A 16,632-nucleotide genomic window follows, 5' to 3' on the forward strand; every position below is an offset into this window, starting at 1 on the left:
GCCAAATGGTTTCCTGACCAGTTTAAATGGTACCATAAATGGTAGCTTTAAAAAAGTGATACATCTTTGATTCATTAAAATAATTTTTTTCCAGTGAACTAAAAATCATACTTTCTCTTCCTTCTACCCCGTCCCTCATGTAAGAAAGAAAAGCAAGCAAAATTTCATTTGCTATTTTAATTAACAAAAATACTTTCTATCATTTCTCCCCCCAAATAATAAAGAAAAACAAAACTCTTATTCCAAATAGGCAATCAAAGCCGCATATGTCTTGACCATTTATCAGTTGCGTAATGGCTCTTTATAAATTTTAATCAGTTCCCTATATGTTTAGAAATGAGACCTTTATCAGAAAATCTTGTTACAATGATTTTTCCCCATTTAACTGCTTCTCTTATAATTTTTGCTTCATTGGTTTTGTTTGTACAGACTCTTTTCATTTTTATGTGATCCAAATTATCCATTTTTCCTCCTTGGAACCTCTCTGTCTTGTTTGGTCATGAAGCTTTCCCCTATCAACAATGGGTTCTTCACCCAACAGCTGTGGTTCCCACATTTATCAGATATTTGCCTACTATGTTCTTTTGCTCATGTATGTTGTATACATTCTATGCTATTGCTTGCTCTCTCTATTTCTTAACCATTACCTAATCATTTTGAGGATTACTGCTGTGTAGTGTGGTTTGAAATCTGGTTAGCCTGGGCCTCTGCCTTTCCTTTTTTTTTTCTCCCTTTTGATTTTCACTTATTGTTCCTCTAAGTGCACTTTGTTATTTTTTTCTAGTTCTACAAAATAATCCTTTGGTAATTTGGTTGGCATATCACTGAATAAGTAAATTAATTTAGGTAATATTCTTAGTATAATGGATCAGCTTACCCATGAACAATTAATATTTCTCCAATTATTGAGATTTCTCTATTACTAAAAAAGATGTTTTGTACTTGTATTTATATAGTTCCTGTGTGTCTTCATAGGTAGATTCCCAAGTACTTTATGTACTCTAGTTATTTTAAAGCAACGTTTCCCTTTTCATCTCTTCCTGCTGGATTTTATTACTAATACAAAAAACGCTGATGATTTATATGGATTTATTTAATTTCCTCCTACTTTGTTGACATTATTTCAACTAATTTTTTACTTAAATTTCTAGGATTTTCTAATTAAACCATTATGTGACCTATTTAAAAAGGAGTTATTTTTATTTCCTTTTTCCTTCCTATTATTGAGATGAAGAGTTTTCATTTTAAAAGAACTTGTATACCTGGTCTATAGTCTCTCTTTTACTTCTCTCATGCTATGCTGCCTTCCTGCTTTGTCTATTCTAGAAGAACATGATTGACTTTTAAAGTATCTAGAAGTTTTACTACAATGGAAAGCAATGTTAGACTATAGGTTGTTGTGTTTGTCCTTCGTTTTCAAAGAGCACCATGACATCAGAGAAATGATGACATGACTTGCACTGGACTTTGTTTTAAGTGAGGGTGGGCTGTGCCAGGTCACCAGCCTTATTTTCTCCTGCTGAGCCATCTGGATCCAATGACCAGATATTTATCCGAATGACTGGGGATGGCTCAGGATGCAATGGGAGACCTTGAGCTTTTAGGCTAAGGCCTTTACAGGTGTTCGTTTAAAGTGAGGTAATGCCCATCCAGTGAATAGGCCTCTTTAAAAAGTAGTCTGGGGGTGGCCCCTTTAAATGGAAAAGAAAAAATAAACAAATCAAGTTAGATGGAGCAGAGCCTCAGGCAATATGCTGATTAGATACAGTGCCTATGTACTGATGTTTCTGGCTTTTTACAGTAACTTCTACGTGTTTATTGACTGTTGACTTCTAATTCCCTTCTTATTGTATCCCTTATTTTTGCTTTTATAGTTCAGGGTTGGATTTCCTTTCTCTCAGTTGCCATGTTCATTAAATCTCCCATTTAGGTTTCAGCCGTGGTCTCTAGTCAGGATTGCTTTCTTCATTGCCAGGGCTTGGCAGGTTCCATATTTTTTCCTCATGAAGGGAAAAGAGATATGGGGTTCAGATTGGATCCATAACCAAGAAGAAACTTCACGGCAGTTAGAAATCGCATAGGCCTTTTCTGTCTGAAGATTGAAGGCTCCGTGAAATAGCTGCATTGGGTTATACTTGTCAGGGGACAGATGAGTAGTAATGTAGCATTCTGGTTTTTTTCATTTGTTTAGTTTTTTAGTAGGATTATCTTGTGGGGAAGTTTTCCTTTTGTAATTTTTGTCACTATTTGACATTAATTTTTTTTATTTGAGTTGGTGAACCTGGGAGTTAGATTGATACTCATTTTTTTCCTCTACTATCATGTCAGAAGTCCCAAATGACTAAGGAAAGTAAAATGATACTTAAGTGCAGAAGAGTAGTTTGAACCAAATACATTTTGAGGTCAGGGAGAAAAAGGCTTGTTATTAATTGGCTCTAATTCTTTTTTAACATGTTTGAGCAGAGAACTTTAAAAATTGATAGTGCCTAAGCAGTGTTTGGATAAATAGAAAATGGCTTCTTGCTTTGTATATGAGGTTGAACTTGAGGACTGTTATTTCTTTGTTGTTGATTGTCCTTTCTAAAGAAGAAATTGGAATAATGGGGTTTTTTTGTAAAGCCTTATTAAAATAGTGCACTTTTTAAACATTGAAATCAAGATTATCTTATAGGACATGTAATCACCATAGGGATGGAAATCAATAGCCATACATTTGTTCTCAGGTACTACTAGTGTCAAAGACATGTTTGCCTGGCATCAGGTTTGCCATGAAGAAACAGCAGTGATATCCCCAGCTGTTCTGCTAGGAAACTTTTAATAATAGTAATACTAATAGCATTTATGGAGTGCTTTAAGATTTTCCAAGTGATTACAATATTATCTCATTTTTTTCCTTACAACAGTAAGGAAAGTAGGTGCTATTTTTATCCCCATTTTATAGATGGAGAAACTGAATCAAACAGAGTTTAAATGACTTGCCCAGTATTACATAGATAATAAGTGTCTTAGAAGGGATTTGAAGTCTGCACACTTTTAACTATGCCACTTAGCTGCCTAATGAGCATCTTTTGGAATAAGATCACCAAATTTATGGGTTCCTTAAGAGTTAAGATTGTTTAATTATTTGTATTTGTAGCTCCAGCACCAAAAGCAGCACCTGGAACATAGTAGATAATTAATGTTTGTTATGCATGCCGTCTTCTACTCCCAATCTTCCTAGAAAAGACATGGGTTAGGACTTGGGACCTTACATGAAATCAACTAGACAGTTAATAATTTATAGATTTTTCTCAAACAACTTTCTATGTCCAGTAAGCTGTATACATCAGTCCCTTTGACACTAAGCTGAGTAATGCATAAATGAAGAAAATTTAATCTTATTTTCAAAGTTAATCTGCCATGTACTTAATGATACAGTCATTATTATGCTGCATGGTAGTAATGCATAAATATACAGTTAATAGAGTTGTAATTAGTACTATATTTATGTAGCCAACCCAGCTTTCTCTATACTTTTAACTTCTAAATTTGGGTGAACAAAATGGGGAGGAAGGTCTAGCCAGTGACAGAGAAGAAAAAGATCTCTCCTACCCCGTCAGGCAAGGAGGTGTCTTAGTGGAAAGATAACTGGGCCTGGAGTCAGGAAGATCTGAGTTCAGATCCTACCTCAGATAATTAGCAACTGGGCCAAGTCACTTAACTTTTGTCTGCCTCAATTTCCTCATTTGTAAAATGGGGTTAATAATAGTACCTACTTCCCACGGGTTATTATGAACATGAGATAATATTTTGCTTTCTAAACCATAAAGTTCTTTGTAAATGATAACTGTTATTACTATTACTGTTAATTCTAATTTTTTTTCATTGGTCTCATGGGATAGTTTCAAAGCCTTTCATCATTCTATTTGCTGTCTCTTTTATGTTCTCCATCTCATTAATGTCACGGTGTACCCAGAACAGGACATAATTTAGATATAGCATCATTGGGCAAGATTGCAACAAGAGTGTCACATATGCTCTCTCACTTTGGATACTCACATTAGCTGACTCATTACAATCTGTAGCCAAGATTTGGAACAGAAAATGATACCTTATTAATGAAATTTCATTTGAATCATTTCTAGGTAATTATTGCCCTGGCCTTGTGGTTTCATTGGTACTGGGAACTCCTCATGAAAAGATTCCCTCCACCGATGAAGATTGATGCAGTGTAGAGTGTTAGGGAGGTACAGAGAGGGTGAACGGCTTAACCAGGACTCCAGGGCCAGTCTGTGTTGGAGACAGGACTCAAACCCCAAGTGTTCTTGACTCCAGAAATTTCTGTCCACTGTGACACACTGCCTCACAAATGAATCTTTGGTAGAGTAGTAGACATGGTAAAGTTTTGTTTGTAGATTTATTCAAAGCTAAGGCTTGTTATTGTAGCTTCAAACAGTATTCTTAATCTTTGTGGGAGGGACTTCTGAAGTTAGGGTTATATATTTCTGTTGGGACCTGATTCTTCCTCACTCCATTGTTGCCAATTTATCCTGTGGCATTTATCCTTACTTCTTAACAGTTCTTGCTTTATGCTTAATCCAAACTGAAATTGTGCTCTCCTAGGTTCCAGTCTCAAGACTTTCATAACTTTGCTTCCCATCTGAATCTGTCTTATACCACAGTTTTGGTATCTTCCTATTCCACTTTTCCCACTCTTTATTCTCTGTATTATTTTTCTTCACCTGTAGTCCCATATACCCTAATAAGTAATTTATTTAAAATTTCTATATAAAGTAATTTATGAGACTACCTTTAGAAGTAAGTTCTATCACTGATTTCTTAAAGTTTAGGTGTTTAGTCCATATAAAAATGCAAAACTTAAGAATTTCCATATTAGTATTTTAATTTTTGTAGATGTTGCAAAAGTCTTTATCTCAGCATGATGAAAGTCCTGAGAGACTTGATAGAACCACCTCTTCTGTACCAAACATTGAAAACACACGTCCAGAAGACTATGTCACTAGCCAGGGTAAGAATCTGTGTTTAACTGATTTGCTTTGTTTTGTTACTATTTGTCTACAGTTAGAAGCTTTCCTTGCCACTCAAGTGAAAAGTCCATTCTTGTCATAAAAGTCCACTGTTATAGAAATCTCTGTTTTTACATCATCCTTATGATGTAATTAGTGAGAGTGTTCTTACTCCCATTTTTATTTTTGGGTAATAAACCAACGTGAAGAGACTTGCCCAAGGTCACACAGCCAGAAAGTGTCCCCTAGGACTGAAACCAAGTTTTTCTGTCTCTTAGTCCAATTTCATTACCCAGTAGTAGGCTACAGTTTTGTTTTTTTCGGAAGTGAGTATCTAGATTTCTCTTAAAATTCTCTCAGCATAATAATTTCATTTGGGGAGTGAATAAAGAGTACATACTGGAGGAAAAAAAGATTATTTGATTTGAGTGTCATTAGTAAAAGTATAATCTGTGGCTCACATTTATACAGGCTATTCCAAGAGTCTTAGTGCAGTTTAAAACTTTAATAAAATTTAATGGTGACTTTTGGCACACTCTGCATTTTTAGTGAGTTGTAAGGTTTGTGAAGTACTTTGGACAGTTATTTCATTTGATCCTTATGGCAACCCTATCAGGTGCTTTTTCATACCTCATTTTACAAATGAGACCACTGTGGCTCAGAGAGAGTTACTTGCTTATGTACATAAAGTAAGTCTCCATGTTGATATTTCAACCCATTTCCCTTGACTCTAAAGCCCAGTTTTCACTCCACTACACCTGTTGTCATTCTCAAAAGAATAGAAAAGAATAGAGGACACTATAAGAATAAACAATATCTTGAGCAGTTTGGCAATTTAAAAACATGAGTATTCTTTAGGTACTTAATAAGGCCAGATCTTTAGATACTTTGTAAGTATGTGATGAGATAGATATTATAAATAGTACCAAGATGACCTTCTCAAGGACCACTTTGTTTTTGACTTTGTATCCCGAGTGCTTAGCACATAAGCACTTAGATTGTTGAGTTGAGTTTTTCAGCCCTGTTGCTGAAAACATGAGAAACATGAAAATATGAAACAGTAGTAACTGAACCTTAAAATCTAGGGCAAAGACTTAAATAAAAATTAGAATTATTAAGTATATTTGAAAATGTTTAGCATTTTATTACTTTCATGTAATTTGAATGGAGTTATATATCCCTCTCCCCTTTCTATTCAACTGATTATATATATATATATATATATATATATATATATATATATATCAGTACATGACTATTTTTGGAATAACAAAATAATTTCATGTTATCTTTGTGTTATTTGATATGAATTGAGTGGTACTTTTAAATGATTTACATAATGGTATGTTTTTAATTTAATAGAATTGGAAAAAATGATAGATGATTCATTTGGTGATGGAAATAACTTTGAAGACCATGATGGAAAGATGATGAGAAATATGCCAAATGTTATGGAAGATGAAGTATGTGATCCAGATATTGATATACCTATAGAAGATGATGCTTTATTCAGTTTCCCTGGTTATAAAGTGGGAAGTCTACGAAAAGTAAAACTTGATAAAACTAGGAAAAAATATTTTAAAATAAAAACTAATGAATGTGAAGAGACTGAAAAATTAAATAAGAAGGATAAGTATTCAAGTACATCTGAAGCTGAACTAGAATACTGCTATCCATCCATTTCAGACATAACAAAAAATGAAATTCAGAAACATGTTGAGAATGTTAATGAAGAATTGTTGAAGGATGATGTACCATGCTTAGCAACTCAGTGGTCTCAACTAAACCTTTCTGATCTAGATGTAACACAGATCGAGAAAACGCCACTGCCACATACTTCTTTTTGTGACCAAAATTCAGGAGAAAGATCAGAAAATTTGGATAATGAATGTTCTGGCCTAACTGTTTTTAAAAATGTGGAAATACCAGTATATAAGCAGGATGAAGAGGAAATTACCACACCTCAGAAGGAAACTATACTGTTATTAAAACAGACCTCCCCTGAAATTTCTCCACTGAATTCTTTATCTCAAAATAAAACAAATTCCATGTTCAAGATGGGACAAACCTCTGAAGAAACCATCAGCATGAATGGTTCTTCCTTTTGCATAGTTAACACAAACATTACAACAGTATCTAAAGTTTTTGGAAATAAATTGGAAAATCCCAAGTCTTCTGTCAGTGATATTGTCTGTCCTGGAGAGCATGATACCTTATCTTCAAATACAGATGGTAAAGGAAACTGCCCAACAATTAACAAATGTAACTCATCACCTTTGAACAGTACAGGTATAATATCTCATTTAAAAAAGAAGACAAAAAAATTTATTTATGTTTTAAATGATGATTTATCTTGTGAAGGAGAAAAAATACAGAAAGCTCAAGAAATAGGATCAAAGAACTATTCTGCATCATCCCATTTAGAATCGAATTCTTTTGAAGTGCATCCTGAATTCACAGATCCTATTTCAGGTACTTATATTGCCACAACTGATTATGAATTTCTTACTATTATGATTTAAGCCTACAGCATTAGGTGTATAAACTCCTGTGAATAAAAAATTTACACAGATACAACACTGATATCAATTTGACATCTGTTTTATGCTTCATCTAAATTCAGACCATTTATAATTATATAAGTGGTTTGATTTTTTGACTAGTAATTGATTAGATCTCTGTGTTTAGATACATGTATGTCCTGAGTGAGAGTAAGAACTTCATAAATATCAAGACCTTAAATAAAAACTGTATCCTCGCTATTACATTTAGCTTATGTTTTGTATTAAATGTATTAAAGTTTGTTGCATAGATTTTTCTGAAACATAATTATGCAACCGTGCAGTTGCTTTTCTGAGTTTAATGAAAAGCACTTAATAAAATTATTTAGCAGTTTATCAGTCATGTTTCATACAAGCTCAGCCTTAAGTGCTTAAAATACTTTTTTGCTTTTGCTGTCTTTTATTTTCAAAGACCATAGTACCAATGGTTGCTCTACATGTATATAGATATAGATGAAATTACCAATTGTATATATCTTATTAAACACAAATTATTTTTTGATTGTATAAACTATTTGAGGAACAATGGGATAGGTATGTAAAAATATGAATGTTGACAATTTGAGTTGGGTAGTCATTGGTATTAACTTTTTAGAGCAGTTTCAGTGGAATGAGAGGGAAGAGAGCTTGATTCCAGGATACTGAGAATAGAGAGGGTAATGAAGTGGAGGCATCCATAATACAATTTTTTTTTGTTCTTTTCTTCTCTCTCCCCACCTCTCCCCACCCCACAGCTGAGAAATGTGAATAGCAGTGGACTTGTGGCACAGTAGTTTAATGGAGTAAAAAGCCCAAGAGGAAGACTGTTAGGATTAGGAAATCTGAGCTTATGTGTAAGCAGATAGGAAAGAACCATTGAATGAGAGATGGAGAATAACTGCTAAAGCTAAGTCTTGGAAGAGGCAAGGGAGAATAGAATTAAGGATACAAGTAAAGGCACTTAGTGAGAATTAAGGATACTTCATCTTCTGTGATCATAAGGAAGGAGACAATAGATAATGATGCTGAGAAGCTTCAGTGTTTTCAATTAAGTAATCAGAGAATAGAAGAAAGGAGAAAGTATGTGGTATACTTGAGAACAAGATAAAGGTAGAACAGAATTGTAATCAAGTGGCAGTGAAGCACAGCTCAATTTATGTAACATAAGTTTATAGTGCATAAAGTCAGAACTGTTTTGTTCATTTTTCCAGTGATGCTCATTAACCCTGGAACTCTAAAGAGAAATTAGAACTTAAGGAATATTGTGATTATCAGCTCTGTCTACCATTAGTTTAAGAACTTAACTGTCATCTTGGACAAATCTACTACTTTTTTGCTCATTGAACATTTGCTAAACTTTGAACCAGTTTCCATGATCAGCTATTCAAATTCAGAATAAGAAGGCCTTTAAAACAAAACTGTTCTGTTGTGATGATCTTTATCACAGTTTACATTTAAAGTCACACATGTTGGAATTTGTAGATTGCAAAATTTAGAAATATATTAAGCTAAAAAAAGACCTTAGAAATCATCTAGTCCACTAAGTGTAAGGGGAGAAATTTCTTAAAATTTTTAACCTTTTACCTGATATTGTGTTAATTCATAAATTAATGGTCAGGTAAAGTGAGTATCTTTTAAATTTGTGTGAGGGATGTCTTAAAACATATAGTGCTATAGATTAAATTAACTACATATTGTAAAATAGAGAGGCACTGGACCTGTGATTTCATTTTTATGGGGATTTCTCAGATGAAGAAACTATAATAATGCAAATTACCATTGGATAGAATACTGGGCCCATAGTCAGAAAAACCTAAGTTCAAATATGGCCTCAGTCACTTAATAGATGTGTGACCTTGGGTACATAAGTTAACCTCTTCCTATCTCAGCTATCTGATCTATAAATATCACCCAACTCCCAGGGATTGTTGTGAAGATCAAAGGAGATAATATTTATAAAACACTTTGTAAACTTTGGGGGTCTATTTAAATGTCAGCTTAGTAGTCATAGTCATAGAGAAGTTACCCAGAGTGCCAAGAGATTAAGTGATTTTCCCAGGGTCCCACAATGACTGTGTGAAAGTCAAGAATCTAACCCAGGTCTTCCTGGTTCTAACACTAGCTTGCTGTCCATTAGTTCATGCTGCCACTCAAATACAGGGTGTTCCAAAAGTTTTAGTGCAGTTTATGCTGCCTTTTTAAAACATACCAATTTATTGCCATTTTCCTGGAGAATAGTTTAACTTTTGGGATGTGAATTTTAAGCATTAAATTAGTGAAACTGATCTTTAGCTCATCATGTAATCATTTTCTTAGAAGCTGAATTTTTTTTAACCTAGTGAAAATTTTCTACCAAGTTCATTATAGCACTGTTTCTAAATTGGACTCTTCTCTTTTGTTGTTCTTAGATGTTTTGGATTCCTCTATCAAAAGAAAATGTTTACAATGTAATCCTGAAAAACAGATTGTCTCCTTAACTGGGCGTGACAAAACAATGCTGAAAAAATGTTTTAATGAAAGTTCTCTTCAGAATGAAGTAACACCTCAGGATATAGATTGTAAAGAAGTAAAAAGAAATAGAGAGGATCTAAGAGAGTCAACTGTAACAGAAGTTAGTAATCAATCACACTCTCAAAAAACAGGCTACAATAATGCTTCAGAAAGTCCAGGAGTTTCAAGTATAAAAGAACGAGTCTTGGCTGCAGCATGCCTCCTACCAAGAAAACATACAGAAATAGAATTGTGGAATATTGGACAAAATATTCACTTTCCAACAAAAAATAGAACTTTAAATGACCCCATTGATTCCATTATTAATACTTCAACTCATCTTCCTCAGGATCCACCTGAATTTTCTGTCATGATTTCTGGAGGAAAGGAACCTTTATGCAAAATGAAACAAAAACTAAGATTTAGGAGAAACTCTGATTCAGCTTTTATCACAAATAAAGTTAGTTCTGAACTCTCTATTGAGAGCTTTACTAATAGCCACTTTAAAAAGAATCAAGAAATTGAAGTTTTAAATGAAATTTCAGGAGAGACTCAACAAAGGTCATCTGAAAAATGCAAAGAAATATCATCAGTTTCTTCGGGGACACAGGTCAACAGAAATGCTGACCTCTTTGTAAGCGTAAGAGATCAGGAAAAAACTATTTTGGTTACGGAAAAAGCAGCTCTCAAACCATATTCCAAGGAACATTTGCCTTTGAATAAAGATAATTTCCTTTTTCAAACAATAGAGAAAAAGAATGTACAGTTTAGGGACGGTTCTGAGAAATTTTTTGATACTAATTTCTGCTATTTAGGAGAGTCTGTTTCTGAGAACTCTACAGAAATAGATAGTAAACAGGCATTTCAAGAGTTGTACGCTGAAGATTTTTTTTCATCAGAAATGGTTCCTGAATTTACAGGGAACAGCCAGAAGAAAAACCAGGATCCAAAATTGGCTTATGAATGTACATCACAATGTAAAAATTTTTATTCAAAAAGTTCTATTGATACTAATGTGAAATCAAAGGAGAATGTACATAATTATTTGGGAAAGCGAGTGGGAAATTTCAGTCCTGACTCAAATAAGAATTTTGGTAGTGGATTCAAAACAGCTTCCAATAAGGAGATAATACTCTCTGAATACAGCATTAAGAAAGGGAAACTTTTCTTCAGAGATATTGAACAGCACTGTAACAGTTACTCTTCTGTAGAAATTGTGAATATGTCAACTCCAATGGCAGCAGAAAATACCAAGATTGATTTAGATACTGAAAATCAAATCAAGAATTCTTTCCCAGGTTGGAATTCAGAAGCAAGCCTTACTATAGCTAAGGATGTACAAAGTAACATATTTGTTACTAACGAGAAAGATACTGATGGAACTCTGGATGATTTATCATCAAAAAAAGATCTTAATCTTAGCCATAGTTTAACAGCCAGCCAAAAAGCAGAAATTACAGAGCTTTCTACAATATTGGAAGAAACAGGAAGCCAGTTTGAATTTACACAGTTCCAAAAGCAAAATCCTATAGTACAGACACTTGAAATATCCAACAAGAAAGCAACAGATGAGTTAGGCAGTTTAAATACTTATGAGGTCCAGAACACTGTTGAACTTGATGGTTATTTTGGAGCTAAAAATGAGATAGATAATAACAGAGCTCCTGAACAAGATTTAATTTTGAATTCAGAAGTGGTAATTAATGTAAAGCAAAAAACAGTTGGTTTACCAAAAAGCAACTCTGGACAAGTTATCTTTACTGATAGTTTTACTGAAAATAAAGTGGAGTTTAAAGGCTTTTGTTCTGCTCTTGGAAGAAAGATGAATATTTCTAATGAAGCCTTACAAAAAGCTATGAAATTATTCAGTGATATTGAGGAGATTAGTAAGGAAACACCTCTGCAGAATTTTAAGAATGATTCTTTAGATAGAAATCATAAGTCTAATGTTGTTCCTACATTCAAGATTGCAAAGTATAATAACAGTGAAGATTTTAAATGGAAAGATGTTAAATATGTACACAAACCACAAAACAATGTTGAAAATAATACTGACATTCTTGAAGAAAATACATTAAATTGTAGCAGAGAACCAGAAAATAAAAAGAGTAGTGGTCCATTGTCTACTAGTTCACATAAAGATAATGGTAAGTTAAAAGAATCTATTGTCCCTAATTCAGATAATAACTGTCAAAGAGAAATAAATGGCTTATCATTGATTGGTCAACAAAATATGCATCTGAGAAAGTCTAATCAATTCATAAAACAAGAAAATTATCAAATTAAGGAAGAATTCTTAGATTTAACTTGCTTGGGAGAAGCTGTTAAAGATAAAGAAATGTTTACCTTTAATATAAGCCAAGTGGAGCAGTTGGTTTCTAATCAAAAGGAACCAAAAATAAGAGAAAATGAAAATTCTTGTGACCTACAGCATTTTCAGACTGCAAATGGTAAAAATATTATGGTCTCCAAGGAATCTTTCAATAAAGTTACACATCTGTTTGCTGAAGAATGCTCAGTAAAAGAATTAAGTAATTTTTCATTTCCTTTGATTTTGAAAACGTCAAATGTTGCTTATAATAAACCAATGGAGCCTTCAGGAAAAAAGGAAAAAAACTTAGTTGAAAGTGAAACAGAAGAGATGACTCTTGGTGCTACTAAAAGTCAGTTGATATCTATCCAACAGGGACCAAAAATTGAAAACAAAAAATTGAAAGAACATGGTATGGTGGGTTTTCATACTGCTAGTGGAAAAAAAGTTATAATTTCAAAGGAATCTTTGGCTAAAGTAAAGCACTTTTTTGTTGAGGAAAATTTAGAAAACGATGTTACTAGCATTAAGAATCTTGAGACAGAACTTTTTAAGGAAAGAGAAAAAGTTAATGAAAAACATGGACAAGCTTATGAGATGGTTAAGTCAAATAATGCACAAGTGTGGGAAGAAATGCAAAGTTATCAAGGTGATAATGGAAAGGTCCTTATTTCTGTTACAACTGCAGATCTACCTAAAATAACTGATTATTCTTCCTCTAACAAACCTTCAAATAGTGTTTTATTTGAAGAAAAACTATCTGAAAATAAAGAAAGCAAAGAAAATTGTATATTGTCTGATACAAAACAGTCTACTGGTTTGCCTGTTGAAGTTTCAGCTTTGGGATTTTACACAGGACATGGTAAAAGCGTTTTTGTAAGTGAGACTTCATTACTGGCAGCAAGAAAATGTATTAGAGAGAAAGATTTAAAAGATTTAGGAGGAAATGCCTCTTATGTTGATGAGACCATGTATTTAAAAGCAGACTCTGATGTCGATGCAAAGAAGCTTGTGCCTTTAAATACTTCAAATGATACATCATCAGTTGAAGACAAAAATTGTATTTCTGATAAGCAAGATTCAGCTAATTTAAATAACAGTATGTCAAACATTAAACATAATTTAAAACAGGACACAAAAAGATCTGATTTTTACCATTCACATAATGCAGATTTCTTCCCAGAACAATTGTCTGATAAAGGAATGTCATGTCTTAAGGCAAGGCCACCTGCATTTGCTACAGCAAGTGGCAAGACAGTTTGTGTTTCAAATGAAGCAGTACAGAAAGCAAGAGAGATGTTCATAAATGATTGTGATAAGTTTCTTAAACCAGACATTGAGACCAAATCAGAAAATGATGAAATGGAAATTGTAAAAGATTTTTCTAAGACATTGGAAAACAAAGAGGACATTTCTCTTAAATCTTTTGATGGCAAGAAAAAGGATATGTCCACAACTGATATTTTCATTTCAAGTAAAAAATACAGTAAACTAGCACAACTTGAAAATATGTCAACAAATACAGGATTAGAGATGGACTCTAAACTGTCTCATTGTCAAGTAAATTCTAAAACTTCTGATTTGTATAAATCTACTATGGGAAGACTGCCCAGCCGTAGCTCTTCTGTTGGGATGTTTTGTACAGCCAATGGCAAACCTGTGCAAGTATCAGGTAATTCATTAAAGAAAGCCAGACAGGTTTTTTCTGAAATAGAAAATAATTCTGAGCAATTACTTTCCATGACATCCTTTAAAGATAGTGAAAGCAATCCAGAAACATTAATAGAAGAAAATGCCTTGTTACATGCAAAAACTAACCTATCAGAAAAGAAAGACTATTTAAATAATATGCTAAATAATAACTTTGGATTTAGTACAGCAAGTGGAAAACAGGTTTTAGTCTCTGAAAATGCATTGAAGAAAGCTAAAGGTATGTTAGCAGAATTTGACTTAATGAAAAGCGATTGTTGTGTTGAGCATTTACCTGAATCTACACAAAATGTTACACCAAAAGCTCTGTCTTCTATTCTTTGTATTGGTGGTGGTAAAAACCCCAAACATATTGCACATTCCAAAAGTGAAACTTGTAATAAAGAGCTTAACTTCTCAAATAATTGTAATGTTAAAATAAATTCTTCAGAAAATAATAGCACTACTAAAGGTAATTGTGATCAATTTAAGCAAGATGAAATGCAGTCACCTTTAGAAACCAAATTGACTCCTGCTGAAGATAGTTCATTTTTGAAAAAAGAACAAATTGGTCTTAAGAATGTGAACGTGGAAGGTGATGAAATTTTAGATGATCTTCCTGTCAAAAGAAGTCTGCAAGTTTCTTCTCCTGACTCCAAAGACCCAAAAAATTCTCTTGAAAGAGAAGCAATGGAAATTGCCAAAGCTTTTATGGAAGATGATGAACTCACAGAATCTGAATTGCCTCATAGTGCCAAACAGTCCTTTTTTACTTATAAAACCAAAGAGCACATGCAGCTAAATTCAAGATATGGGAAAAGAAGAATGGAAAAACGTGCTTCACATGGTAAGTTTCTTACATTTTTTTTTCCTTGTACCGTTTAGTAGTTAAATGAATCCCTTTGTGTGATATTATTGATCTAACCAAATTGTATTATACGTATGTAGTTTATGTTTGGGGGAATGTAATTTGTCTTATTCTGAATCCATGAAATACTCAATCCTAATGGGAGTCAACTTATATTTAGGTATTTTTACAGTGGTTTATAATAACACCAAGTGATTGTATTTACAGTATTAATACCATATGAATGTTACAGGGTTATTTAATAACATTTTACATATATAGATATGGAGCAATCAGGTTCATTTCACCAACCCATAGCATTTTCCTTTAGAAAAGTGAAAAAAATCAAATGGTGAACAAAATCTTAAAACTATGAACTCTGAACCATTTGCATTTTGATTTTAGTAGAAAATGTAAGTAATTCAAGTGAATCATCACATTACATCACATCATATTACAAAATGAATCAAAGTTTCGTTAATAGGAATGCTCTGTAATAGTTTAGTTCACAGCCTGCAATTGCTTCTTCTTTTAGTCCATAAATATAGTGTTTACAACTTTTACCTTTTCAAATTTACGTATGATTTTTCTGTGACTGAGAAGACAATTAATATGGATTGAGCAAAGAGTGGGGAGAATGTAAATTCTTGACTTCCAATTCCCTTTATACTTTAATACCTCAAAATTCTATTATAATGAATGTGGCTACTCTGTTGCCATAATTTGTAATTCTTCTATAACTTAATGAAGAGTTTCATTGTCAAAAAATTTATCATTTTGCAGTCATTTTGTTGCTTAGCTAGGCTGGTTCTTGAATGACAGATTTCACCAGGGCCATACACGAAGCGAAGCCCTTCTGGCTTAGTATAAGATCTTCTAATTTGCAAATGCTATCGTAACCTTCAAGAAACCTATAATAAGGTTTCAGGGAAAGACTTTAGTAGAGGATGGGTGTGTGTGTGTGTGTGTGTGTGTGTGTGTGTGTGTGTACATACCTACATATATATAATATATACATATTATATATACACACACACACACGTGTGTATTGATCTACTTCATAACTTCATCTGTAACTTTTAAATTTACCTTTTTAAATATATTTGTCACATTTTGATAAATTGGGTTGCCGAAAGTTACTAGTTTTCTAGTTATTTCATATTCAATTTTCCTTCAAAAATGTTATTGCTGTGTGGGATATGAGATACAATATATGGCACCTATATGTTCAAAATTAATATGCTCTTTTTAAAAAATCTTTTATTACCTTATTTTTAGCTTTTAATGCCATGCCATTTGAATTTAACTTTGTTAGCTATCATAGCAAAGCCAGGTAGTTGTAGCATGATAAATTTTGGTTTATCTTTTCAATTTAAATCTGTTTATATCTTTGGGGATTAGATCCTATAAACAACATATTATTGGATTTTGATTTAAAATCATTCTCTTACCCTTTTTCATTTTATAATCCATTTATATTTCAGTTCACCTACATTCCATCACTTCTTTATTTTGTCTTCTGTTTTTCTTCATTATTTATAATTCATTGTTAGATTACCAGTTTTTTTGCTTCCTTTCCCTAAACTCAAGAAAAACAAAACATCTCTAATAATCTTTCTTTCCCTTCCATTCTTCTGCCTTTTTCCTTTTTCTCAAATGCTCTCTTAATTCTTTTTAAAAACATTTTTAGAGGCAGCTAGGTGGCACAGTGAATAGAACAATAGCTGTGGAGTCAAAGGGACCTGAGTT

General features: G+C 33.0%; 1 protein-coding gene across 4 annotated transcripts in view; it reads left to right on the forward strand.

Annotated features, from left to right (window-relative positions):
• Positions 1-16,632, forward strand: part of BRCA2 (BRCA2 DNA repair associated) — a 76,649-nt gene that overhangs the window by 20,807 nt on the left and 39,210 nt on the right. For all 4 annotated transcript variants that reach the window (XR_011967603.1, XM_072611872.1, XM_072611875.1 and 1 more), the window contains exons 8-10: positions 4,894-5,008; positions 6,369-7,478; positions 9,955-14,883. Coding sequence is in view for 3 of the 4 variants with exons in the window: in XM_072611872.1 (XP_072467973.1) it covers positions 4,894-5,008; positions 6,369-7,478; positions 9,955-14,883 (6,154 nt within the window). In the remaining variant the exon portion in view is untranslated. The remainder of the gene's footprint in view (positions 1-4,893; positions 5,009-6,368; positions 7,479-9,954; positions 14,884-16,632) is intronic.

Source organism: Notamacropus eugenii, chromosome 5 (genome assembly GCF_028372415.1).
Source record: "Notamacropus eugenii isolate mMacEug1 chromosome 5, mMacEug1.pri_v2, whole genome shotgun sequence".
Lineage (NCBI taxonomy): Eukaryota > Metazoa > Chordata > Mammalia > Diprotodontia > Macropodidae > Notamacropus > Notamacropus eugenii.